Source organism: Penicillium longicatenatum (genome assembly GCF_028827895.1).
Source record: "Penicillium longicatenatum strain IBT 33135 chromosome Unknown contig_6_segment0_segment0, whole genome shotgun sequence".
Taxonomy (NCBI): domain Eukaryota; kingdom Fungi; phylum Ascomycota; class Eurotiomycetes; order Eurotiales; family Aspergillaceae; genus Penicillium; species Penicillium longicatenatum.
This window is the reverse complement of record NW_026643123.1, coordinates 3677498-3701614: the sequence shown is the minus strand read 5'-3', so window position 1 is coordinate 3701614 and position 24117 is coordinate 3677498. Positions and strand designations below refer to the sequence as shown.

Sequence of the window (24117 nt, the reverse complement as noted above, 5' to 3'; positions counted from 1 at the left end):
AAAGTTCCATAATTAGCACTTCGTCAAATGCTACTCCGCATTGTTTGACAAAACGATCGAGTGATTCCTGAAGCACCGTCTCTGAGTCATAGAACCGACTAGATTGACCAAAAGATATCACCCCACAGTTTCGTGGCTTAATTGAGGTGTCTAGACAAAGATCGGGATTGGTCCGATTGGCTTCGTTGACATATTGCAGAGCAATTAACCTTATAGAACAGCGAGTTCCCCACGATAGATACTCATATGCGACTGAGATGACTGGTTGTTTCGCGCTGCCGATATCAGCCAATTGCTGCTGTTCGCTCATGACCACGTCTCTCTCACCGATAGCACCGACTTTGAAGATAGATGGAATTTGCAAGTATTTTGCATTGCGAGCTCCGGCACCTTCAAGGATTATTTTCTCTTGAGAATTGGCGGATGCCTCCAGCTCAGCTCAAAGTAGACTATCTCAATGCCCTTGTAGCCAGCTTTCTCGGTCACTCGAATCTTGTAAGCAAGGTTATGAGAAAGATACCGACCCGGTAATAAGCTGGCGAAGCTCAAGTCGTTGGAGAGCATGATGGAGGTTTGTGTTCAAGTCTATCGAAGAGACCTGAGGCTTGATAGACATTCTTTCTGGGCTGTGTGCGGATCTGTCCGAGTCTTTCTAATCTGGGCTGTTTCGGGGCTGATTAGCTGTAGAGAGCTGCATTTGTGATATACCAGCTGCTGCAGGACCAATCATTGGTGCTTAGTGTTGTTGTTTGCTTTTGCTGTTTGCTTTTCCCTGCATGCATGACGCAACTACTGATTGCATATCTAGAATGTACTAACCCTGATTGCATTTATACTACTCAACAAGCCTTGTACGTATCGTCCAGCTACAGGATCAGGTAACCAAGAAGAGGATTTAACAAAAAAGGATCTTTGGACCCGGGGATTAAATTGTTCTCTCAATGCAAAACTTTATCAATGAATCCTCCATGCCTAATCAAACATTTACTGGGCAGCGACCTTGGCGACAGCAGCACTAATAGCAGGAGGGTTGGCACCACGGACGGTCTCTTTCAGCTCGCCGTTCTGGAAGAAGAGGAAGGTAGGCATAGCGGAGATGCCGTTCTCAGCGGCGACCTCGGGGAGGCCCTCGACGTCGACCTTGTAGAACTTGACGTTGCCGTGGGTCTCGCTGAACTTCTCAATGGCGGGGGCAATAGCCTTGCAAGGACCGCACCAGTCGGCGAAGAAGTCAACAACAACGGGCTCCTTGGACTCGGTGACCTTGGTCTTGTACTCCTCAGCGCTGCAAAAAGAAAATGTTAGTAACGCTCTAGTAACTTTCTTTTTGATTCTCGATTGCCCGCAGTGCCATCATGACTCGCAAGAAGAGATCAATGGAGGGAAGACTCACGAGGCGATCAGCTGAACGTTGCCACCCATTTTGGGGATAGATTGCGAGAAGTGCGGGATAGGAGTTGAGGAGAAGCTTCGGACGGGAGTCGCGATGAAGGGAGTACGCTGAGAGATCGACGAGCGAAGCAGCGAAGAAGTGGTTCGAGAGAGTGGTAGACGAGCGAGTCGGAGAGTGGAAGAGTTAATCTGGGAGTGGGGAATAAGTCTTTAGATTTTATGAGGGGCATCTTGGAGGGGCAGCTTGGCCGTTTTTTATAGGCCGATGACGTTCCGGACACCGGGGCTTATGTAAGGGGATGGCACAACCGCTGAATAATACGATGCGGCGCGCCCTTTGCCCCTGGTTACTGCCCGGTATTCTGCATCCCAGATCGCGTCAGGCTTAGCGGTGCAGGGTGACTTACGAAAGACATAGCGGTGTTTCCGGATTAGCGTTGTCGAGTATCAATTGGACCAATTGAAGAGCTTGGTTGGGATGAAGAAAGGAGGATTGGGCGGTGGGTTGGGGCAGTATAGGATGACGTGCTCGGTTGCTTACGAATTGGATTCAGTCTGGACATGCACTTTACTTATCTAGGGAGTTTGTCACATATGTGTGGTCGAATATCTCGTTGACTCACAGGCCATGAAGAGAATGCACGAAACTTCGATTTGTCAAAAATAAAGCATGTTGCAAGACATAATTTTACTAGAATTTTCTCGCTTCTTTTGATTTCAAATGCCGAGTATACCGTGGCCAGCAGTCTGCATCACGCTTCATGTGCAGTAGCTTGGTATCAGGTACTAGCCAGGCACCTACTATGGTGGTGTTTGCAGTGAACCAACCGAAACTGAGAAAATTATGATATACAATTTCAATAACACCGGACTGTAGTATTGGTAGTATTTTTCTCGCATCTTCTGATTTCAAATCCCGAGTATAGAGTACAAACAAACACCGCACCAGAGGAGACAGATTCCAAAGGCCGAAGGCTCAGCCGCCTATGCAGTATGGATAAAAAAGCTATATACATCAAAACCGTGTCGCGTAATCATATTGGCGCGCCATGGAATCGTACGAGAAAAAGAATCTAACGGCGGAATGAGAAGGTCAAACTATCTCCCAGTGTAATACACGAGAATGAAATTGGGGGTATATTAAAAACAAGTTTTGGAGAGAGGGCATTGTAACCAAAACAGTCCATTCGAGTACTGACACACTTGGTCAAAACCGAACGGGCTGGGAGGAAGCCAATCGATGACTATCAAAACACGCATGGAATGTATGCATCTAGCAGGGCTGAAAGCACGGGGCAGGTGGGGGTATCAACTAATAGAACGACAAGAACCGTGAAAATGACAAGCACAGCAGGTCGGGGGGAAGATAGGGCAGGGGATGGTGGTAAGGGAGGATTCAAGGGGAGGCCTTCATCACAATCGTAGAGACGGTAGATGGTGGCACACTGTGCTAAAAAAACAATAACAAAAATCGCAAAGGGATCTCCCAGACAAAGGAAAGTGGACAAAAGAAATTTCAAAGGAACGTCGGGCTATGTACGAAACAACATATGCCAGTTGGATCAGGGATCCAAGCTCGTGAGCAGATAATAGAACAGATCGGGAGCAAGCATTAGGGATATTTCAGAACAACCGTCGTTCCCACTGGCCAGGCCAGGCAATATCATATTGGACCTGGATTAAACGTGATCGATAATGCCATGGACGCTGGCCACACGCTGGGGGAGATTTTCGGAGAGGTTATCCTCTTCCAAAGGGCTCACAGGGCTATAGTCCTCTTCAGCCGAGATTGGCGACAAAGAGGGGATGCACCGCAGCATTCCCTGGTTGGATTTCGGGCGAGCAACTGGGTTGACCACAACAGGCCGCCGGCCGACCTCACTGTGCCACATCTCCGCGGGTTTATCGGCCTCAGGGTCAGCCACATCATTCTCCATTTCCGGGTCACCCATCACATTGTTGCTAGCGCCGTGGGAGTCAAGTGATTCGCGGGCTTCATCAAACACATCAGGGTCATCCAGGTTGGCGGGGCCAAAGGAGCTCATGTTATTCCGGACCGGGCTGCTGGGTTTCTGATTCATGCGGCGGAAAAACTGGCCAGACATCCAGGAGCCTTCAGAGTCGATGGAGGCCAGGGACTGAGAAAGTGGCACGTTGTCGGATTCGGCATCGAAGCTCTCGGCCAAGGAGAGATGGTGACGACGACGAGGGTTGACAATATCCATGCTGGCGCTAGGAGTTGGGCCTTGCAAAAATGTACTCGGTTCGTTCTCCAGTGAGGATTCGGGGACCTCCTCAGGGATGTCTGGAGACTGCAAACGCGAGTCGGGGGAGACATCGGCTCATCGCCGAAGTGTTCGGTGAATTTGGATTGGGAGCGTTTGACCGTTCCAGTGGGAATGAATGCGCGAGGAGGAATAACAGAGGCAGGAGGAGGAGAGGATTGGGTTTGGATTCTGTAGAAGGATTCATTCGACGGGTTGTGGTCCAATGATGCGGATTCCTGGAAATGCTCTCGGTAGCGACGCTTGAGGCGAGAAGAACCACGTCGGAAGAGGTGTGTGATGGTGTTCCCACGACGCCCGCTAGTATCAGACAGTCGGCGTTCAGAAAGGTCCGAGTTCGAGCCCATTCCAAACGTTTGGGAATGGCTGGGGCTACTGAGCCCGTGGCGAAGAGATGAGTGGGATGGCGAGAGCGTCGTTCGAGACATGCCCATCTCATGTGATGGGGCAAAGCTTGATCGCGTCGCTAGCTTGGGCTCACGAATGGAGACTTCACCGATATTTTCAATTACCGGTGCGCTGTCGGCTATCGAGTCGGCCCCAGCAGCATCGGTTCCCTTTGAGTCATCCCGTTCTTCATCAACTTCGGCGTCCACGGTCTCCTCCATGGCCGGTTCATCATGGTCTCCCACAGCGGCAAGATTCATCGCCGCGGCTGCGGCTGCCACAGCTGCTTCGGCCTCTCGAGCCTCCTGGGCTTGTTGTGCGTCGGCCCGTTCCTGCAACTTGCGTCGTAGCCTCTCCTGGTCATCAATCTGCTTCTTTTCCCGACGACGACGATCTCGATCCATCAACTCGCGCAGTGTATTAGCATCCAACGAATCGGCCAACTCATTCACCCGCCGTTTCGAGTAGTAGAGATCCTCCTCCGAGGTAGTCAGGTTCTGTAGTCGGTCCTTGGGGGGATTGTTGCGGGCCGAGGGAGCCCGTGGTGCCTCAACGTATCGAACCACGGGACGGGGGGTCAGCGCCGCGAAAGCATTAACCTTGAACGTGTATGGGTCTGTTAAATCCGACATGGAAGATGCAGCCGAGTCACGAATGGACAGGCTGACATCTGACTGGTACCGGTTTAGACGCTGACCATTCGTCCTCCGATGCCTGTGATCCATCATATTATAATCCGGTTGACCTGTTCGGCGCGGAATATCGATCGGCATCGAGGACAGCATGCGGATCTCACGCTCGCGCATGATCTCGTGCGCCTTGCGCTTGCTCAGCCTCCGTCGGAGTTTATTCGGGCCATTTTGATTCTTGTTCCGCATCAACGATTCGGTCCGCGACAGGGACCGCGGGGGGAGATCCGGGTCGGCACGGTCAGAGCTCATTTGGGATGATCGGTGGTCGAGTAATGAGATGGGACGTTGTCGTTGGGACGAGGAGCGACCCAGGCCGGCATGTACGCTCCCAACCTCGTCCCCGGTGCGTGACAGCCGGTTGTTGTTTTGACGCTTTGAGGGCCGGAGGGAAGGCTTGCGGCCCAATGTGGGTTCGATACCAACGGCGGCAGCAGCAGCTCTGGGGTCGTTCGCGATCGACGACTGCAGGGTAGCGGCTTCGTCGGGGCTCACTTGAATGGTGTGCCGCTTGGTTTTATTACTCCGACCAAATGGCCATATCGCCATGACGGTCGAGTGCGGGAAGCGCCCCGAAAACGAGTCAAAGGTCGCAGAGAGGTGTGAGACTGCGCCCGACTGAACTCATGGAGGTTTTGTTTTGAATGAGTGGAGACTGAAGTGGAAAAGGTTTAAACACAAAAAGCAAATAGCGGCGAAGTCACGCCAGGGCCACCGTCGTCATCAAGTGGGTTTGAGTTTAGGATGGGGAAAAGAGAGTAATAAGATGTACTTGGGGAATGGCGAAAGGGGCGTAAGCGAATGTCAACACAGTGGCGTTGGAGGCCAACAGGGAATGAATGAAGTGTAGAGAAAACAGAAAGAAAAGAAAAGGAAGAAATACATAAAAACAAAAAACAAAAATTAAAAAGCGCGAAAATGCAAATACAAATGAAAACGATAGGGAAAAACCCCATGGACAGGGCCAGACCACTTTCTGACCACAAATGAGAAATCTAATTTCCCGCTTGTTTTGCGTCGCTTTTCCCTAAAAATAACACATTCTTCGCTTTCTTCGATCCTCTAGTCACCTAGCATCGACAATCAGAATTCCGTCGCACAGTACCTGGTACCTGATGCATGTGAGAAAATTAAGTATGGAAATGCAGTCCTGGTCAGGGTGGCTGGAGTCACACGATGATTCAATGGTTCCCAAAGAGATCGACAACGTCGTCATTAGGAAATTGAGTCCCCAAATGTGGAGAAGCCACCCAAAAACAATCCACTCTACGGAGGACAGGACCTTGCATATATTCCAATAACTCCGTCCTTCGGTGTTCACCCTCGATCGCTCGATTTTCCAGTCGATGTAATTCCAGATTATTGATTTACCCGATCTCGTGGACAGCGCGCGTGCCTGGAACTAAGGCCCGTTGGACGCCCGGTGGATCCCCAACCCATTGATTGTTCACTTTGACACGCGGGAATGGAGTCGATCTTACGCAACCCTCACTGGTCCAACCCGTCCAGTTCCATGGGTTCCCCCAAGGCTCCTGCCGTCAATCCAATATTCCCCTCAATGTGGACTGGTGGACGTGCGTTTCGGCAGACCGCTATATCCTGCAGGGACTTATGTGTGTCTAGGAGAATTATTATGACTAAGTGGAGCTGGATCAGCGAGAAAATGGCTCAGTTCGGTTTCTTGACTCGGATGGTCGCCTCGCTCTGCGTGCGTGCTGAGCCGTGCACGAGGAAATGTTGTCATTGAACAGCCGACCTTCTAGGAAAAGGACTCCGGGAGATAGAGTAGCGTATACGACAGTCCAAAGATCTGATCGGATCTACTCCATACTCCATCTCTCTTGGGACTCGGCTAATCGTCTCCAACGAGTTGCAAATCTAACCAGTGCATTTAGAAAGTCAGCACATTGGTCACACGAGATCACGATAAGATTTGCACGCTCGTGGTGGAAATATCGACTAGTAGTATGATATGTCACAACTCATCCCCTCGAGCGCTGAAGAACCTTACTGCACCGTCAAATGTTTCACAGGATTCGGCAAGCGCTGATCTCAGCAATCCCGTGATTCATTTCCACTTTCCCCGGCCACTGTTTGCCGAGACAAACAGCCCCCCTAGTCAATAGATCCGTTCGTTCGACTGTGTGTGATCGCTGCAAGGAGCACGTCCCCGGGAGACTCCCCTTGGGCATCGAAACGTGCATCCCCGTATGCCTTAGCCTTAGCCTTGAACTCGATCTTGCCCAGACCTTATACCTATTAAAGCTACACCCGCACCCGCACCACTGCTGCATACATACTACTGCATTAGGAGAACAAACACGCCGGCTCACCTTCTATTACCGAGGCACAGGTCACAGGTCTACCCTTTTTCTGTTTTTTAATTTTTAATTTTTTTTCCGTTGGTTCCCCCTCCCCTTTCCCAGGGAGAAGGCCCTGGGAAATTGACAGGGTATGTGTGGCGTCTTGCTCACGCCATCGGGGAGAACGCCACTGGGATATGAAAGCAATACCGCCACTGGGGCAATAAACTCAGCGGATTTTTTCATTCGAGGATAAAAGAGCCATATAGAATATTCATTTGCCTAAAATCAGGATCCGGGCTGATACAATGTGTAGTTTACAGTATGCACAGCACACAGGCTGCTTGAGTGGCAATATAGCAATACCCAGACACTTTGCCTGAAGCCTCTATGTGAACCCCAACGCCAAAAATGCAAAACCAGACAAAAGTAGTCCAAACTTCAGACCAAACCACCCAAACAGCCATACCTAATCAACCAACCATATGCATCAACAAGTACCCTTCCAACTCACAGCGGGGTCATGCGTTGGCCTATTTACCTCCAAGCACTCGTTATTCGCCCGGTGTCACATTGTTATCACTGATTGACACGTTTCCGCAGCCGATTCGGCTCTCGTTCTAGGACGCGATATCTGCGGCTACCGCGTCCGCTGAGTAGTCGCTTCAGTGACCATGTTCCCGCACTATTGCTGCGGACATCCGGGCTAGCCGGTGAAGATGTCGGTGTAGAGTCAATAGATGGGTGGATCTTGTGAGATTCGGAGAGGGTTGACGGTTGGGCATCCATTCTGGGGCCTAGGGTGTGGTCTTTTCCACAGTATCACCTATACGCTTTGTCCAGCGAGGTCCAAAGTCCTGGCTATTGATGCGTTTGGTGCTGCGTGAGAGCGTGGGAGCTTGGGGTTCGGTGTTGGCAAAGTAAATGAAATGTCAATGCCAGGCATTCGATTGGGTTATGTTGCACACCTCGGCTGCTTGTGGGCTTCCCAGGTTGTCAAGAGACGGCCTGGATTTGCCTTGGGTATAGTTTAGTATAGTACTGTAGAGAGGGAAGTTCAGATCGATCTCGAGGCTGGAACAGGAACGGTACTTGGAGCGGGGTTAAAGTGGTGGGGCTATGATTGGATCCGGTGGTTGATCTGATTCTCATGGGCTGGAGCTGTATGTCTTGATACACAGTAGATATCCAAGGGTTGGAAGAAAGGATCATCCTGGTTCGTAGTTCCTATATTTGTTTTGAGTGGTAGATTTGGGTTCGTGCACGAGGTCATCCGGGCTTCGCACGCGATAAGCATACATTTGCCGATCGCACATCCTGCCCAGGTGAACGTCTAGATGTAGCACCGTCTGTCCCGATAGGGCAAGTGGTGTGGTCTGGTGGGTATGAAACTTGCTAACATTTGAACCGAGTACGCAATGTGATGCCAACTTCTCGCCCTTGCCCTTGCTTCTGGTATAGAACCGCACATTATCGTACCTACAGGGCACTTCTACCATGAAGACGTCACATATTTCTAGATGTACTATAGTCTTCACGTTCCTATAGATCCTCACGAGTCAAGAATCCGAAACCTTGGAAGACAAGATAAAAATATACTAGGCCCTTCATACTCCGCATCCCTGCATGTTTCATCTAGATAAAGGCCCGGACCCTGATTGAAGGAACATCAACCATTGCCCTTCCTTCTGCAGTCAAGCATTCGCCGACAGCGATCGCCAGGGCGATCCATGCCACAAAGTCAGCCTCGCTTGCGGCATGACGCCAAACACACAAGAACTCAAAACAAAAAAAAAAAAAAACGGCTTTGAAGGGCGAGGCTTGCCCTATCGATTAGCCGGACTCCCAACGTGCTCACTGAACCCTAGTAAACAAGGAACCCCGCATCGCTGCACTCGCTGCACTCGGAATGCGCCCTCAATGGCTGGATGTCCTTTCCACAATCGGCTCGTATTGGATGGAATATCTCGGAGATGATTTCAGCCCTGTGTCTTGAATGTGCGGTCTGGGTGGGTTTAAAACCCCTAGATGGACGTCATGGGGATACGAGAATTTCTTTCCTTTCTCATTCTATCATATCTCTATCCCTTAGACAAGCCGGTATTGTCTCACATTTTATACAATCAATTTGAGGAATATATCCCAGTAACCCAAGAAAATTTCTCATTGGCTTTGCGTTTCTTTCCCTCTGGTTTAGTCCTCCGCAACATATTTCCCCATTGACTCTGGTCATTCCTACTCCAGTAGCCACACCTACTTTCTGGAGAACGACAATCGCATACCCGTGGCGCAAATGGCTTTACTCTGGATCTTCATAGCCCTCGGGTACATACTCCTGTACGCCTTTGCTGCCATGCAGACGCAGGAATCGTCTGCTTTTATCTCAAATTGGATAACGACCTGAATATTGATGTTTGATATGGACATCAAATACTACCTCGATCGGCGGAATCGAAAGCAAGCACTGCGCTCCACCAAAATGAAAACCTTGGCATGATGCTGCTTAACGCATGCACTCGGAAACGCTACCTAACGACATCTTCACCTTCGATTCCAACCGAAGACTCATGACCTGTGACCATATATCAATTTACGCCACGATACCCAAACGAAAGCTTCAAATGCTGCATGTCCTGCTACATTTTACAAAATACCACTACGAAGCCCCATGGAATGAGATAGCCCTAGAGGCACTATGCGTTCGGCGGGGGCATTATCTTTGTTGGCTGGTTCAACCTCGATGCCAATTTTTCGATGATTGATGTATTACGAATTTATACCTACTTATGAGAGCCTATTGGCCTGATGACCGACCATAGATGATAGTTCAGTCATCTGAATATTCTTCGTTAGGAATTGACGTTCTTTCTCAGATTTAGGTATATCTAAGCTGCCAGAATTCGCTAGTGGTCATGGCAATAGCGTTACATAGTCGTAGATATGGCAGGTTCCATGGGCTTCCAGGAGGGTTATTTTTTTCAACAATATCATCCAGAACAGCCCTGTAGAGTGGGCGATGCGGCCGCAGGAATTGCTTCCTTGTCGCCTGACTTAAACTGAGGAACTGTCACGGGAAAAGCCAGTCGCCATGTGCTAGAACAGTCATTCTCCAGCATGTCATCTCATTCATAAAGCATTCGAGCCTGATTTGAAGTGCACTTTCAATTTTGCATCTCCACCTGGCATATGGTCTAGAACCAAATTTTGATCAGCTCCTCACTGACAGCACTGGGAGTCAAGACACCGCTGTCGGTGATCAGGGCGGAAATCAGATGGGGAGGGGTGAAGTCAACGGAATCCTCAAGTGGCAGCTCTACTGGACGGTTGGCATTGAAGTCGACGGGGGCTTGCGGTTTACTTTGTTGCGCAATATCCTCTTCGGTCTTGAAATCGACAACATGCTGTTCGATGGGCAGATCATACTGGCCCAATGGATACAGACGAACGAATTTGTGGCTCTCAGCCACCGTGTAGAAGGGCTTTCCGATAGCCTTGGCGAGAAGTCCGATCTGGTAGGTGCCCATGCGAGACACGATACCTCCGTTCTCCACTACGCCCTCCGCACCGACGATAACCATATCCGCCTTGCCAAGAGCATAAGCCACTGCGGACTCCGGAATAGTCGCAACCGGAACACCCTTCGCCCTCAATGCGCGCACTGTCTCCATTCCCTCAGGCTCCCCAGTAGGTCCCTCGATATCCTTGCTGATCGATGACAGGACGTAAATGACATTAAATCGCACGGCAAACGAGCCACCTTCTTCATCGGCCACCTTCTGTAGTAAAGAGGCGACAGCTCGGGATCCACCATTGGTGAGCACTGTGCAGCCGTCGCGGATGAATCCACGGCCGAACGCGGCGATCTTCTCTCGACTCTCCTTTGCGCGGCGAATGAATAGTCGTCCGTTTGACAACAGGTGTGTTCGAATGGCTTTAAAATCTCCCGCGGGACCCAGCTGGCCTGGTCGTTGTAATGTGGTGATCAGGTATCTTTGGAAGAGATCGGTTCCGGCGGAGAGACCGATTGGGTTTGCAATGGATTTTTTCAGGTGTTCTGTAGACTTTGCGAGCAAATCAAGGGTCTCGGAGATTGTAGATGATGGCTCATGTGTGAGGAGAAGCACCAAAGCTTCAATGGCCGCAATGGGCATGGTAAGGTCGGGATCGGAGCGTAGGAGCTCATTGTAGGTTGCGACAATACTGCGCAGATGGATGAGTACTCGTAATCGGAAGATGGTGGATTTGCTTACTCAAATGGCTTTGCACCGGCTGCTGTCGAGCCCTCTGTGGTCGACGCCATGTTGTATGGTTTCTTTATTTGACTTTTAAAGCAAAGACGAGTCCGAGTCTTGAGCTGGAGGAGTCACGATTTCTTTGTGCTGGTGCTGTGTTTGACGTGTTTGCTCGTTGCTGCCCCTCCAGAAACACGCTAAACCCGTTGCGGTCTGTCGTGCGGGCTTTCCTCTCCCAAGTAAACAATCGACTCCAATCACAACAACTGCATACTCAAATCGTCGCAACTCTTCTGGCCGGAGCGTCAGGCTTTCAATCTACCGTGACTACCTTGCGATTACGACCCGATGTCGTACAACCACCGCATGAGCATGGCTGGCTCTCAACAGCAACACAATCGTGGTCGCAAGAAGGAAGACGATAACGATGCATTGATGCGCTTGGTCAGTTGAACCTTCGGCTTGGCGCAACACCAAGGACCTGATTTCATGAGATCTATTGCTAACCTATCCCAAGCCCGATAAAGAAATTGCAGGATGCATCAACGATATTGGAATCCCGTTCACCACGGCCGACCTCGCAAAACCGAACCCTCAACAGATCCAGATGGTCTTTGAATGGTTTGCAGAGCTGCTCATGAATGTGACTCGAGAAACTGTCGAGCCCGGAATGCATGCCGCCGCGGACGAAATCTGTGGAGACTACCCAGATATTGTCCCCAATGAAACTCGCAACCTCATGGGATTCTTCATTAGCATCAGAAGACTGTTGTCGGAGGTATGTCACCGATAACGCCTACGCAAGTACTCGTACTTGCGAAGAATATGTTGCTAATTTGTGTGCAGTGCGGTGTCAACGACTTTACTTTTACCGACTTGACCAAGCCAACCCATGATCGACTGGTGAAGGTCTTCTCCTACCTTATCAACTTTGTCCGGTTCCGCGAATCACAGACTCCCATCATTGATGAGCATTTCAACAAGACCGAGAAGACGAAAACGCGCATCGATGAATTGTTTGCTGAGAACCACGAGATGGAACAACGCTTGGCTGAAATGCGACAGGAACAACAAATCAACGAGGTCCAGGTACGCGAGAAAGTGGCACGGAATGACGAGTTGAAGGCGCGGCTTCTGGAATTGGGACGTGAGCAGTCGCGGGTAGCAGAAAATCTTGATCGTGTCAAGAACGACCGAGCACGAAGGCAGCAGCAGCTTGAGGAAAAGACAGAGAGGACAGTTCGAAGTCGGCAAGAAGCTGAAAAACTGCGACCTTATGTTTTGGAATCTCCAGTCACACTACAGTCATCATTGACTGAGCTAGCGGAGAATCTTATGCGCGAGAAAGCCCAGATTGACGCAATGGAGAAGCGAGCACGAGCGCTGCAGACCTCTTCGGATTCATTTACAGTGGTTTCAAATGACGTCCAAGCATGTGTCAAGCTACTTGACGATATATCCACCGAGATACAAAAGGAAGACGAGGAAGAATCTCGCGCCGCCCGGAACAAGGAAGCTATTTCGGATCGAGGTGCTAGTGTACGAGAGGTTGAGCAGACAGAAAAGCTCTTGCAGCGCCAACTGGCTCGCTGGAACGAACGAATTGAACATCTTCGCAAGAATGCCCAAGAAAAGGCAGAGCTTGCACAGGCCAGGATGGAAGAACTCCGAAATGTACAGAGACAACTTCGAGAAGAACGTGCAGAGAAGCAAAGCGACATGGAGCGAAGACGAATCCGAATTGAGCAGACAGAGAAGAAGGTACGTTTTCTGAGCTTGTTAGCATTTGAGAATTATACTGATTTATTGGATTTCTAGATGGTGGATCTCAAGGAGAACATTGAGAGCGAGATTCAAGCAGCCCACGACCAGTATCTCAAGTTGGAGTCACATATCAAGCTCTATATCACAGAGGTGGAAAAGTCCCTGTGAGGCATTAAGTTTTGTAACTTTCTATGGATTCAGGAGTTTAGCGGCGGCTCTAGGATACCCGGGCACATGTTCATTTCCATGGAGTTTCATCATATTGCAATGTTTTGCTCTTTTCATCTCAATCTACACTTGTTTTTTTTCAGATCCCACTCTCCTCATCAAAAGTGAACCATCGTTGGGCGACTTGTTTGACGGAAACACCATGCCCGCCCCAACTTCCTTCATCACGAATCCGCACTGAACCGTTCAACAGGGGAATTTGCGTATCCCATAATCGTCCTCCCCAGTCGGCACTGGAAGGATTTACGGCATTGACACATTCACAGAGAAGCAAATCCATTTCTGCTCGCGAGGCTGCCTCGACAGCAGCAGCAAAAGTTCTCGACAGCCCTTGAGCCGCATACTCCGTTGTCGTAGCATGTAAAGCTACAAGATCCAGGATTGCAAGTAATGGCCGTGGACTCGAATCGCTCTCTGATTCTGTGTTGCCCACAGCAATAGGACCCATTATGGCAAGATAGGCTCTTAGACTCTCTAGAGATGGACAGAATGTAAGCCTGATCTTGCTTGAATGTGCAAGAAGACCGATGCTCTTAGTGAGCAGATCCATGCGCGGTGGAACATCTGGTTCAGACCGCTGTAAACGAATAGCCGCTGATAATTGCACCAGAAATTCTGATCTAGTACCACAGACAATGACATTGGTTTTTGTGCTAGTGTCAAGTAGTCGTTGTATCAGATCGGTCACAAGGTCGCAGAATGTGACGGCCCGCAAGCCCATGACGCAGGTTGGGCTGTGGCGCTCGCAGTATTTGTCTCAGCTACCGTGGTAGCTACCGTTCTCAATTTCGCATGATTAGAAAACTAATTGGCATTTGCGAAATTTGAAAACTTGGAACATAGTGACCCGAGTTGAAAGTTGGAGAGTCGGAATCGTCCGCGTCTCTCGGAGGTCATGCTCCTCCTCCGCCTTTCCTCCCCCCACCTATCGTCTTCCCTCATCTCCCCCAGCCAATTCTGCACGTCTGAGACGAGGCACCTCGGAAGCTGGCTTCAATATGGAGACCATTTCCAGGATATCTTCCATGCTGGAAACAGGTAAGCCAAAATTCCCACGTTACAGCCACCCTTCGGCATGAAACTGACCGCCGGACCTCTGTGCGCATAGCTCGAGAGCTCACCCTGGAAGCTGCCCAGTCCGCTGCGAGCAACAGAATTTTGAAACCGGAATCCTCCTCGCGTTCCTACAGCGTTCCTCATATAAAAAAACTTCTGGATAGTCGTCATGAGCGGGAAGTCCTGGATGGAATGAAGAAGGTTATCGCGGTATGACGACGGTGCAATGGAGAATCATTTGCTGGAATTGAGTGGCTAACTTCATGGTCTTTTTGCAGTTGATGTACCGATCTGAATCCTCACATCCATTCTTTTCTGCCGTAGTCAAGAACGCAGCCAGTGCCAACCTCGAGGTCAAGAAGCTAGTCTACATCTACCTCGTCCACCATGCGGAGGCGGAACCGGATTTGGCCTTGCTGTCTATCAACGCCATTCAAAAGTCCCTGACCGATTCCAATCCTCAGGTCCGAACTATGGCTCTCCGAACAATGTCAGGTATTCGCGTGCCGGTGATCAGCCAGATCGTGTCACTTGCTATCAAGCGCGGGTGCGGTGACATGAGCCCCCATGTCCGGAAAGCAGCTGCGTTGGCTATACCCAAGTGCTATCGTTTGGACCCGAACACTCTACCTCAATTGATTGGTTACATTGAGACTCTTCTTGGAGATTCGCAGTACTTTGTTGTTGGTCCGGCCGTGGCCGCATTCTTAGAAATCTGCCCGGAGCAGATCGATCTGGTTCATAAGCACTACCGCAGCTTGGTCAAGAAGCTAGTGGATATGGATGAGTGGGGCCAGCTTTCAACATTGCGGCTCTTGACTTTTTACGCGCGCCAGTGCTTTCCGCATCGAACTCAGAAGGTCAAGCGGGCTGTGCCCAAGGCCTTTTACGATGACGAAGAGCAAGCACAGCAAAACGATCAAACCGAAGGCGAAGAATATGAAGTACCAGTGGTAGACCCCGATCTTGAACTGCTACTTCGGGCATGCAAGTTGTTGTTACAAAACAGAAATTCGGCCGTTATTGTTAGCGTTGTCCGCTGCTTCCTTTACCTAGCACCCCCCGAATATCTTGTTTCGGCTGTTGGACCATTGGTGGCGCTTCTTCGAAGTCCCCAGGATATGCAACTGATTGCTCTCTACAATATCGTCGCTGTCGCCATGAGAGAGCCTAAGCCGTTCACACGTTACATCGCTCATTTCCTCGTTCATTTCAATGACCCACCACACATCTGGCGCCTAAAATTGGAAGTTCTTATTATCGTATTCCCTCATTGTGGGACACATTGGAAGGGTGTCATTATCAGTGAGCTGGAACATTTCTCCAAGGATACCAACCCTGAATTAGTTCGAGAAAGTGTGCGGGCAATCGGACGCTGTGCACAGGCCGATTCCACCACCACAGATATGTGTTTGCGCATCTTGCTTGGCCAAGTTTCTAGTCTAGATGGAAACTTGGTGTCAGAGTCCTTGACTGTTATTCGACATCTGATTCAGCAAGATCCGACCGCGCATAAGCAAACTGTCATTCAACTCGTTACATACCTTGGCACAACTACTAATGCCGACGCAAGAGCCACGATTATCTGGCTCGTGGGTGAATTTGCAAGCATAGACCCCGACAACAACATTGCACCGGATGTTCTTCGCGTTCTGATCAAAGGATTCACCGATGAACTCGAAGTCGTCAAGCAGCAGATTGTCCTCCTTGGTGCCAAGGTGTACCTCCAGCACCTCTTGAAAAAGCAACCACAGGGATCAGTTGAGGCTGTGGCCCAACCCACAACCGAGCAGCCTGCAAAGCTAGAACAGCAAATCCGCAATGAGTGGACGGAGGACCAGGGTGAGGACCAGACGGAACCTAATCAAATTCCTGAAGATGAGGCAGCGGTAACAGAAGCAATCGGCACTGAAGAGAAAGAGGATCGTATGACATTGCTCTGGCGCTACATTCTTCTGCTTGCACGTTACGATACCTCATACGACCTTCGTGATCGTGCCCGTCTCTACAAGTCTCTTCTTGCTTCTCCATCTTCAACCCACTTAGCCAATCTGCTTCTTTTAGCTCCCAAGCCCGTTCCGCACGCCCCAAGCCCTTCTGAAACACGCAAAGATCTTCTTGTCGGAACCGCAACACTTGTTGTAGGCCCAGAGGCCGGTTACCATGGGCTTCGTGGCTACACGAATTTACCAGACTGGGTGCAACTAGGACAGGAGCCTGATCCGAGTCTCCGCACTGAAGATATTAAACCAGAAACTGCTTCAGTCCCAAGCTCACTGACTGCCGGTCAAAAATTGGATAAAGCGCTTCGCGAGCATCAGGCGACCGTGCCACCACCCCGGCGACCGAACGGCTCAGCTGTCCCGGGTGCAAGTGGCAAGAAGACTTTGGATCAATGGCTTGGGGAAGAGGACGAAGAGACCGAGTCTGAAACTGATTCCGAGGAAGAAACGGATTCGGAAGAGGAGACTGACTCTGAAGAGGATGACTCTGAGGAGGAGTCTGAAGAGGAAGATAGTGATGAAGATGAGACGGATTCTGAGACTGAGGCTGTCCACAAGGAAGCTCAGCAATTACTCGGTCAGCCTGGCACTCAAGCTCATGGATTGCCCAGGTGAATGTATAGGTGTTGACTTGGCTGGATCGAATCAATTGCATAGACTCTAGAACCTTTGGGGAATAAGCCCTTCATAGGCGGTTTCCATATTGAGCTTATATACCCATTAGGGCTGTTTTCAAAAATCTTTTGTTAATTAAAACTATGAACTTGAAGGTGCTTTCAGTTTTCGTAATTGTCGACGTCCCAAATGTCTACCGTCCTATCTACTTGTTTACTGGGAGGTCATGTATATTTCCGTGCGTAGGTCTACTGTATGTATTCGGCATACATCTATTCACACCGACAACAGGGATAATTCACCAAACTTGATCATCAATACATATAGATAAGCCTCTTGTTTTCTTGAAGCATACTCAATCTTCATACCATCCCCCTGGATATCATAGTTCAGCGTGTAAGTCATACGGTCTTCAATCCATCCGAGTAATACCATCACGTGTTGTATAATAATACACGTGACAAAAGCGGTCAGCATGATCAGGGCAGTATTTCCATGCTGCACCGCAAAAGGCTGGGAGTCTTGTGTTAAACCTGAGGAATTGTTGCGGTGCTGACTTTGCTCGTCAACATGCCTGTTGTGAACCATCTATCCATCCTAAACCTCCGTTGATATTATCCAAATATTCCTTTTTGTCTCTGCCGGGCCTCCCTCTCTTAGCCTGAGTAGAGCACCTCTTCTGTGCGGCAGCATTCCGCTTAGCTTCAGTACCCCTCCTCGACAGGGGCTATTCACTCCTTCATCTTTGCCTCCGTGCCTTTTATCAAAATGCCTGGCCTTCCCAGTATGTCTAGAATGAAACTGGAACCGCCAAATTGCCCATGCCAGCCCCAACTGTGGTGACACCTGAGCTAATGCTGGTATAGCTAGTATTGATCTCGATGAGTGCATCGAGCGACTCTATCGTAAAGAGCTTCTTGCGGAGCCCGTGATTGAGGCTGTATGCGCCAAGACAAAAGAATTATTGATGAAGGAGAGCAATGTGGTTCATATCAAGGCGCCGGTTACCGTCGTGGGAGATATCCATGGCCAATTCTTCGATTTATTAGAAATATTCCGTATAGGCGGATTCTGCCCTGATACAAATTACCTTTTTCTGGGTGAGTGGCCTCGATTTGCACACGTCTATATACCGGCGAATAAGACGCGTCGGCTCGGACCGGAACACGTTTGCTAACCTCCCGGGTCTATAGGGGACTATGTCGACCGTGGTCTATTTAGCGTGGAAACTATTTCTCTGCTAGTCTGCCTTAAACTCCGATACCCCCACCGAGTCCATCTAATCCGCGGCAACCACGAATCTCGCGGCGTAACCCAATCCTACGGCTTCTACACTGAGTGCGCCCGCAAATATGGCAATGCCAATGTGTGGCATTATTTCACGGATATGTTCGACTACTTAACACTAAGTGTGGTGATCAATGATGAGATCTTCTGTGTTCACGGTGGTCTCTCGCCTTCCATTCACTCTCTGGATCAGATTAAGATCATTGACCGGTTCCGCGAAATTCCTCACGAGGGCCCGATGGCTGACCTAGTCTGGTCTGATCCTGATCCTGAACGGGATGAATTCTCTCTTTCTCCGCGGGGTGCGGGCTATACCTTTGGAGCACAGGTGGTTCGGAAGTTCCTCGAGGTCAACAAGATGTCCCATATCCTACGAGCGCATCAGCTGTGCAATGAGGGTTACCAGATTCTTTTTGATGACCGTTTGAGTACGGTTTGGAGTGCTCCTAACTACTGCTACCGCTGTGGAAACCTGGCCAGTGTCTTAGAAGTCAGCGACAATATGGAACGCTTCTTCAATATTTTTGATGCGGCACCTGAGAACGACATCCACAGGAGTGAGCAACAGGCACAACAGAACAGGGACACCCAGCCTGTGATTGACTATTTCTTGTGATACCCATGATGATTTATTACGTTTTGCAAATTTCTTTGCTTTGAACCTACCATTTTCTTTTATCCAGCATTGATTGCACCGTACAGGAGTTAGGGGAGTGGAATAGAACACGACTGCACATTAACGGATTCTACAGTCTCTGGCCACGGGATGTATGAACATCCATGGATCACGTTTCATATTCAATAGCCTGTGTATCAGGTAGATTTCGTGGCCAGAGACTGTATTGGGCTATTTCACGTCTCAATAGTCAAGAACATATCAACATTGATAGATATCGACAAGAAAAATAGAAGCTGAGAGGACAACGAGATCCAGCTGGGGTCTCCCAGAGCCAAAATAAAATCAACAGAGTAAGCAAAAAAGGCCAAGGAAGGCCAGAAGTTTCAACAAACTGCACTGTAAAAGGGCCCAATCAGGACCAATCTTGGAAAGACCATCTATCAGGCTTTGCAAGTCAAAGGAAATTCGTCACGCTTGGAATAAACAATGGGCCGCTCAAATAAGTTCAAACGAAGTCAACAGTCCATGAAGATCCCGATTCGATTACCAGTCCTTGGTGATCTGGAACGACCACTCGAACAGGAGGTGGGTGTGGTCATCGTCATCCAAGAATCGGGACACGGCGTTGTAGCTACCACGGAGAAGCATGCCAGAAGGAGCCTCCTCCTCAGCGACTAATGACAAACAAATCAGCATCAAATCGCATTCCACCCGGACCCAGACGTATCGGCCTGAAGTGAATTGACTCAGGCCAGTCATGTATGAGTACTTACAGTCCTTAACGTAGACAGGCTTTTGGTCGGTGTTGGGCGCAAAGCTTCCGAGCATCTCCTCGTCCTTGCTAACACGGATACCCTTGCGCTTCACGACCTGCAGGTACTTGAGACCACTCAGAACATCGTGGTTGACCTGGAAAACAACCTGAATGTGGAACTTGGCTCCCTCCTTAATGGTGAATGGCTTGTCCTTGAGCTGGTCGACAGCTCCGGGGGCAGACAGGTCGATCTTCACATCCTCGCGGCCCTCGACCCGCAGGGCAAGAGACTTAATAACACACTTGGGGTCGCCGGCCTTTCCAATAGGGTTGCCAGCGTTCAGACCGAGAGAGGCCTTCCAGCGGACCATAGCCTCATCGTCCTTGTCTGTCGGGAGTCAAGTGTTAGTGGCGGCGTTGTGTGGGGTTTGTTGTTGTGAGGGGTTGCGCGGGCGGCAGATAGCGGCTAGGCGTATAGAACGATTTCCATCATTCAAGCGGGGAAGAAGCTTCCTTACCGAGCTCCTGGTACTCCTCCAGGGTCTTCTTCTCACCGACCTTGAACCCTTCGGTCTTGGTGGCGGCGAGGTCATCCTGGTGGTCGGACATTCTGTGGCGGGGCAAACTAGAAAATCCGGGGGAAGTAAACAAACAGCAATTGGGATGGGAGGAGACGATTGGGAAGGGAAAGTATTGAAAAAGTTAGGAGAGTGAGAAGGAAAAAAAAGGGGGCAAGACATGCTCCCATCCCACTTTGTCTCCTGACTCTAGTGGGGTTGGAAAGGCGGTGGGGGGCGAGGCTATTCGGATTCGCCGTGCATTGCATCTTGACTTCCTCGGATGTGCAGGTGCATGGGGGATTATTCTGCAAGATTATCTATGCTTTGGACCAGATTGACGCTGCATTGAGACAGATTGGTTTAGAATTCTTGCCATGTGTCAATTGGCTCTATCACTACGGTCCTTTTGGGGATCCCCGTTGAAGGAAGTACACGTAGGACTAGCGCTCTGGAAGGCAAATCTAGGCCCCACCATCACAGACCGATTCTAAACCTACATTAGTCCTGAGCAGCTGATTGGCAGCCGATATATCGTCTCCACTTGATTACAGATAATAGAAATGAAGCAACCAATTTCAACTTGGCGCATGTATTACGGCAGAAATCCTGTTGTCTAGCTACAGTTGCTGCTCTACAGTCGCTGGGCACGAAACTTGAAGTGGATCCACACATGGACCGGTTAGGTTCCCAATATATGATGAATGTTCCACATGGTTTTCCTCTCCTGAATTGGTCCGTTGCAATTTAAGAGCACTCACGCCGGGGTTCTAGCCCAGGCTACCGCATGTAAAACATGCTGTTCCTACATTTCAAAGCCGGACTGTACGTCGGCGGGGATACGCAGTCCAATTTGGGATTTGCGATAAGCAGCTCAAGTTTATTCATAAAACCTCTCTATGGAAGAACCAGCTTCGCTTATACAGGAAAATATAACAAAAAGAACAAAAAACAAAGACAATAACCCGCATGAGCATCAAGCATCGTTTCGGAATCTAGGTACTAAAGAACGACATTCTATGAGAAATTTCTCCAGCCATCGTGCCCAGGTTTCCTAAAGCAGATCCAGAGCCGTTGTCAGGACCATACCCGTGCTTCAGGAATATGGCAAGGATCTCGGATTTTCCCTGTTGCATCGCCTGTATCAACGGGGTCTGCTGACGGCTATCCTGTCGATTAGGATTTGCGCCATGATCCATCAATAATTGAACCATACGACTGCTACCTTTACCGACAGCTTTGAGAAGAGGTGTTCGACCCGCATGACCAGTTTTGTCGACCAAAGCGCCACTGCGAAGCAGCAACTGCGCGACCTGATAGCGATCACACGTAGCAGCATACGAGAGCGCCGTCTCACCCGAGGCAGTAATGCCATTGGGATCCGCACCGAAGTCCAGTAAAAGCTTAGTCAAAGCCAAATTACCGGTTCCAGCAGCCTGCGAAAGGGCCGGTTTCCCAAATACGGACGCTGCGTTGGGATCTGCACCGCGATCCAGGAGCAGCTCGGCGATATCCCCGTATCCGCGCAAGGTGGCTACGGAAAGCGCAGTCTCGCCGCCATGCCCCATCGCGTCTAGTTTGGCGCCGTGGTCCATGAGGAGCATGACAACATCATAGTGACCGAAGGCAGCCGCGATAATTAGGCCCGTTTGCCCGAGAGGGTTCTCGGTATTCGCACTGGCGCCCTTGTCGAGTGCGCATTTGATTCCGTATACATCGCCGATCTTGACTAATGAGCACAACTCGCCTTTATTGTTCGTCATTTTGAATTTCATTCGACTCATTAGATTGGGTCTCTTGCCGCGTTTGACTGCTACCTGCGGAATTGCGGACAGAGATAATCGGTTGAAGTTGCCTTCAGATGCTGAGCGGCCTCGGGTTCCTAGTCTCATAGGGATGGCGCTGAAGCTGGGGACTGTTTTGTCTGTAGAGCCACTCCGTATTGAAGATGGCTCCGGTTTTGAAATAAGTGAAGGACGGAAAACCATTTGACTGTCGTACCCGTCGAGTGGATTGAATATGTCCCTGGCTTCGGGGAAGTCGTCCAGCGCCCTCCCTGGTAGCCTTCGGGCTACCTGGCGATTTGTAACTTCGATTTCGACAGCCACGGAGACGGGTATGTCATCGACCGGCAACGAATCGTTTTCCCAGCTTTCAGTGTCAAGGGATTCGCTTGAGGTTCTCGAATACTCGGATGAAGACCTGCTTTCCGCGTTCGACGAATTGGTGAATGTTGTTGGGGATGGAGGCATAGGGATCTCCGGCGCTGGTGGTTTTGGAATAAGATTACCCAAGAGCCTACTCTCAAGGGCTGCCTTTCGAAGAGTCATTAGGATGAAGTCGTACTCCTGGTGTGACTGCTCCGGTGTCATGCCAAAGCCCTGCAGCTCTTGCTGTAGATTCCTCCATGCCTTGTCTTTCTCGAAGAACGAACCGTCCTTGAAAAGATTGGAGACAATATTTGCATCTCGTCTTCCGGTTGCGACATGAACAATATAGTCCCGTAACATTTGGTTCAGCTTGTTTTGCGAGGATCTATACATACTTGGTGTTAGAGCTTGGGTCCTTCCATGCCGTTGGGAGTCGACATACACTACCATGTGGGCATTCATAATGCTAAGACCAAAAGTCACGTCATTGACCAAGGCCCGGACATCCTCGATGAGCTCCGGCGAATCAACTTCTTTGGTGCTTCTTTGGAGTTTTTTGAGGTCCACCAGGATAGAGTGATAGATCTTCAACTTCCTCTGTTCCTGAGGACCCGGACTTTCTGGACATTCAAGGAAGTGCTTCCCTGAAAGACTTAGAACGGCGAGAAGCTGATCGAGCTCATTTTGCGCCTGACAAGTAAGAACCGATGTCTTCGAACCGTCATAGAGCAGCTTTGCTAGTTGTTTGAGCGCCGCAATTTGATGCAGTGGATCGTCTTTGGAGAGCACCATGGCGAGGGCAAGAGAAGATAGGCAGCATACCACCGAAGCGGCGTGACATAGTCACGGCGGGGCGTGGCGTCTATAAGTAATAACTATGATTGATCTACAGTTGCCACGTTGGGACTGGGGCGGAGGATGGCTATGTCGCCTTTTTTGCGCAACGGGCTGATACTCGCCCCCAAGCGGTGGCAACAAGGCCACCTGTTTCATAATTAGAACAAATACATTATAGAATCTTTGAAGTTGATCTCAGCAATCTATTTGTGACGAAATTCATAGACCAAAGCAAGAGAGTGTAGTGGAAACAAACGTGTAAAGACAGCTCAAAGTACCATGGGAGACCGTCGGGGAGTGGAGCTTGGAAACCAGAATGCAACACTTCGGGTATCAGATGGTTTTATTTACAGTGCAAGCAACCTTCCAAGGAATGATCGTCGATCCCGAGAAGATCTCGCTACTTGATCGGGTTGCTCACTGTGTCTTACCCATTCAGGCGACAACGGCGTGTTCGCCAAATCGAGTAAGGAGTCAGTCAAATGGGGAACATGCGAGCCCTGACCATGAGGGTTTCAAGATTTGCAATTGGAGATATGCTCGAACTATGAATGTCTACCCAAATAAAGGGTACTACATACTAACTTGGGAGATATACAGTCGGGAGTAGTACCTCGCCAGACAAATATTCACCTATATGACTCAGGGATTTGAACAATTAGGCCTTCCAGTACTAAGACCTGGCGATCTTACTGTGCTATTTCCTACCCTTGCAGAAGATGAAAGGGCCTCGCAGCTGATATGCCACCTAGTACGCTGTGTTCTCTTCCAGGATCATTGTTGCTCCGGTCATGAGAAACCGTCGAGAAGGCAATCTAACCTTTTCGGGAACCCATCGTGGGGTTCACGATAACGAAGTCAGAAGCGGGAGGTGGGGTGGTGATGTGGCAAGATCGTGCATGTACTAGACCGCCTCGCATTTGCTTATTATGGGCTACTGCAAGGCTGATCCAGCGAGG

General features: G+C 49.8%; 10 protein-coding genes across 10 annotated transcripts; 3 read left to right on the top strand and 7 right to left on the bottom strand.

Moving 5' to 3' along the window:
* Positions 1-984: 984 nt before the first annotated feature.
* N7484_009575 (thioredoxin family protein) lies at positions 985-1422 on the bottom strand (the record flags this gene model as incomplete). The annotated part of the gene is made up of 2 exons (XM_057119962.1): positions 985-1285; positions 1394-1422. The coding sequence occupies 2 exons, from the start codon at positions 1420-1422 to the stop codon at positions 985-987; spliced, it is 330 nt and encodes a 109-aa protein (XP_056969517.1).
* Positions 1423-3071: 1649 nt separating this feature from the next.
* On the bottom strand, positions 3072-5302 carry N7484_009574 (uncharacterized protein; the record flags this gene model as incomplete). The annotated part of the gene is made up of 2 exons (XM_057119961.1): positions 3072-3704; positions 3779-5302. The coding sequence occupies 2 exons, from the start codon at positions 5300-5302 to the stop codon at positions 3072-3074; spliced, it is 2157 nt and encodes a 718-aa protein (XP_056969516.1).
* A 2333-nt stretch (positions 5303-7635) lies between these two features.
* Positions 7636-7845, bottom strand: N7484_009573 (uncharacterized protein; the record flags this gene model as incomplete). Its single annotated transcript, XM_057119960.1, has 1 exon — positions 7636-7845. The coding sequence occupies one exon, from the start codon at positions 7843-7845 to the stop codon at positions 7636-7638; it is 210 nt and encodes a 69-aa protein (XP_056969515.1).
* Positions 7846-10247: 2402 nt separating this feature from the next.
* Positions 10248-11356, bottom strand: N7484_009572 (translation initiation factor eIF2B subunit alpha; the record flags this gene model as incomplete). Its single annotated transcript, XM_057119959.1, has 2 exons — positions 10248-11256; positions 11307-11356. The coding sequence occupies 2 exons, from the start codon at positions 11354-11356 to the stop codon at positions 10248-10250; spliced, it is 1059 nt and encodes a 352-aa protein (XP_056969514.1).
* Positions 11357-11636: 280 nt separating this feature from the next.
* Positions 11637-13220, top strand: nuf2 (kinetochore-associated Ndc80 complex subunit NUF2; the record flags this gene model as incomplete). Its single annotated transcript, XM_057119958.1, has 4 exons — positions 11637-11732; positions 11806-12066; positions 12135-13049; positions 13107-13220. 4 exons carry the CDS (start codon positions 11637-11639, stop codon positions 13218-13220), a joined length of 1386 nt encoding a protein of 461 aa, XP_056969513.1.
* A 139-nt stretch (positions 13221-13359) lies between these two features.
* Positions 13360-14001, bottom strand: N7484_009570 (uncharacterized protein; the record flags this gene model as incomplete). The annotated part of the gene is made up of 1 exon (XM_057119957.1): positions 13360-14001. The coding sequence occupies one exon, from the start codon at positions 13999-14001 to the stop codon at positions 13360-13362; it is 642 nt and encodes a 213-aa protein (XP_056969512.1).
* A 277-nt stretch (positions 14002-14278) lies between these two features.
* N7484_009569 (AP-3 complex subunit beta) lies at positions 14279-16954 on the top strand (the record flags this gene model as incomplete). Its single annotated transcript, XM_057119956.1, has 3 exons — positions 14279-14318; positions 14389-14546; positions 14615-16954. The coding sequence occupies 3 exons, from the start codon at positions 14279-14281 to the stop codon at positions 16952-16954; spliced, it is 2538 nt and encodes an 845-aa protein (XP_056969511.1).
* A 768-nt stretch (positions 16955-17722) lies between these two features.
* Positions 17723-18857, top strand: N7484_009568 (serine/threonine-protein phosphatase; the record flags this gene model as incomplete). The annotated part of the gene is made up of 3 exons (XM_057119955.1): positions 17723-17738; positions 17821-18054; positions 18148-18857. The coding sequence occupies 3 exons, from the start codon at positions 17723-17725 to the stop codon at positions 18855-18857; spliced, it is 960 nt and encodes a 319-aa protein (XP_056969510.1).
* Positions 18858-19403: 546 nt separating this feature from the next.
* N7484_009567 (Rho GDP-dissociation inhibitor) lies at positions 19404-20223 on the bottom strand (the record flags this gene model as incomplete). Its single annotated transcript, XM_057119954.1, has 3 exons — positions 19404-19534; positions 19634-20002; positions 20133-20223. 3 exons carry the CDS (start codon positions 20221-20223, stop codon positions 19404-19406), a joined length of 591 nt encoding a protein of 196 aa, XP_056969509.1.
* Positions 20224-21166: 943 nt separating this feature from the next.
* On the bottom strand, positions 21167-23113 carry N7484_009566 (ankyrin repeat domain-containing protein; the record flags this gene model as incomplete). Its single annotated transcript, XM_057119953.1, has 2 exons — positions 21167-22706; positions 22764-23113. 2 exons carry the CDS (start codon positions 23111-23113, stop codon positions 21167-21169), a joined length of 1890 nt encoding a protein of 629 aa, XP_056969508.1.
* Positions 23114-24117: the final 1004 nt, after the last annotated feature.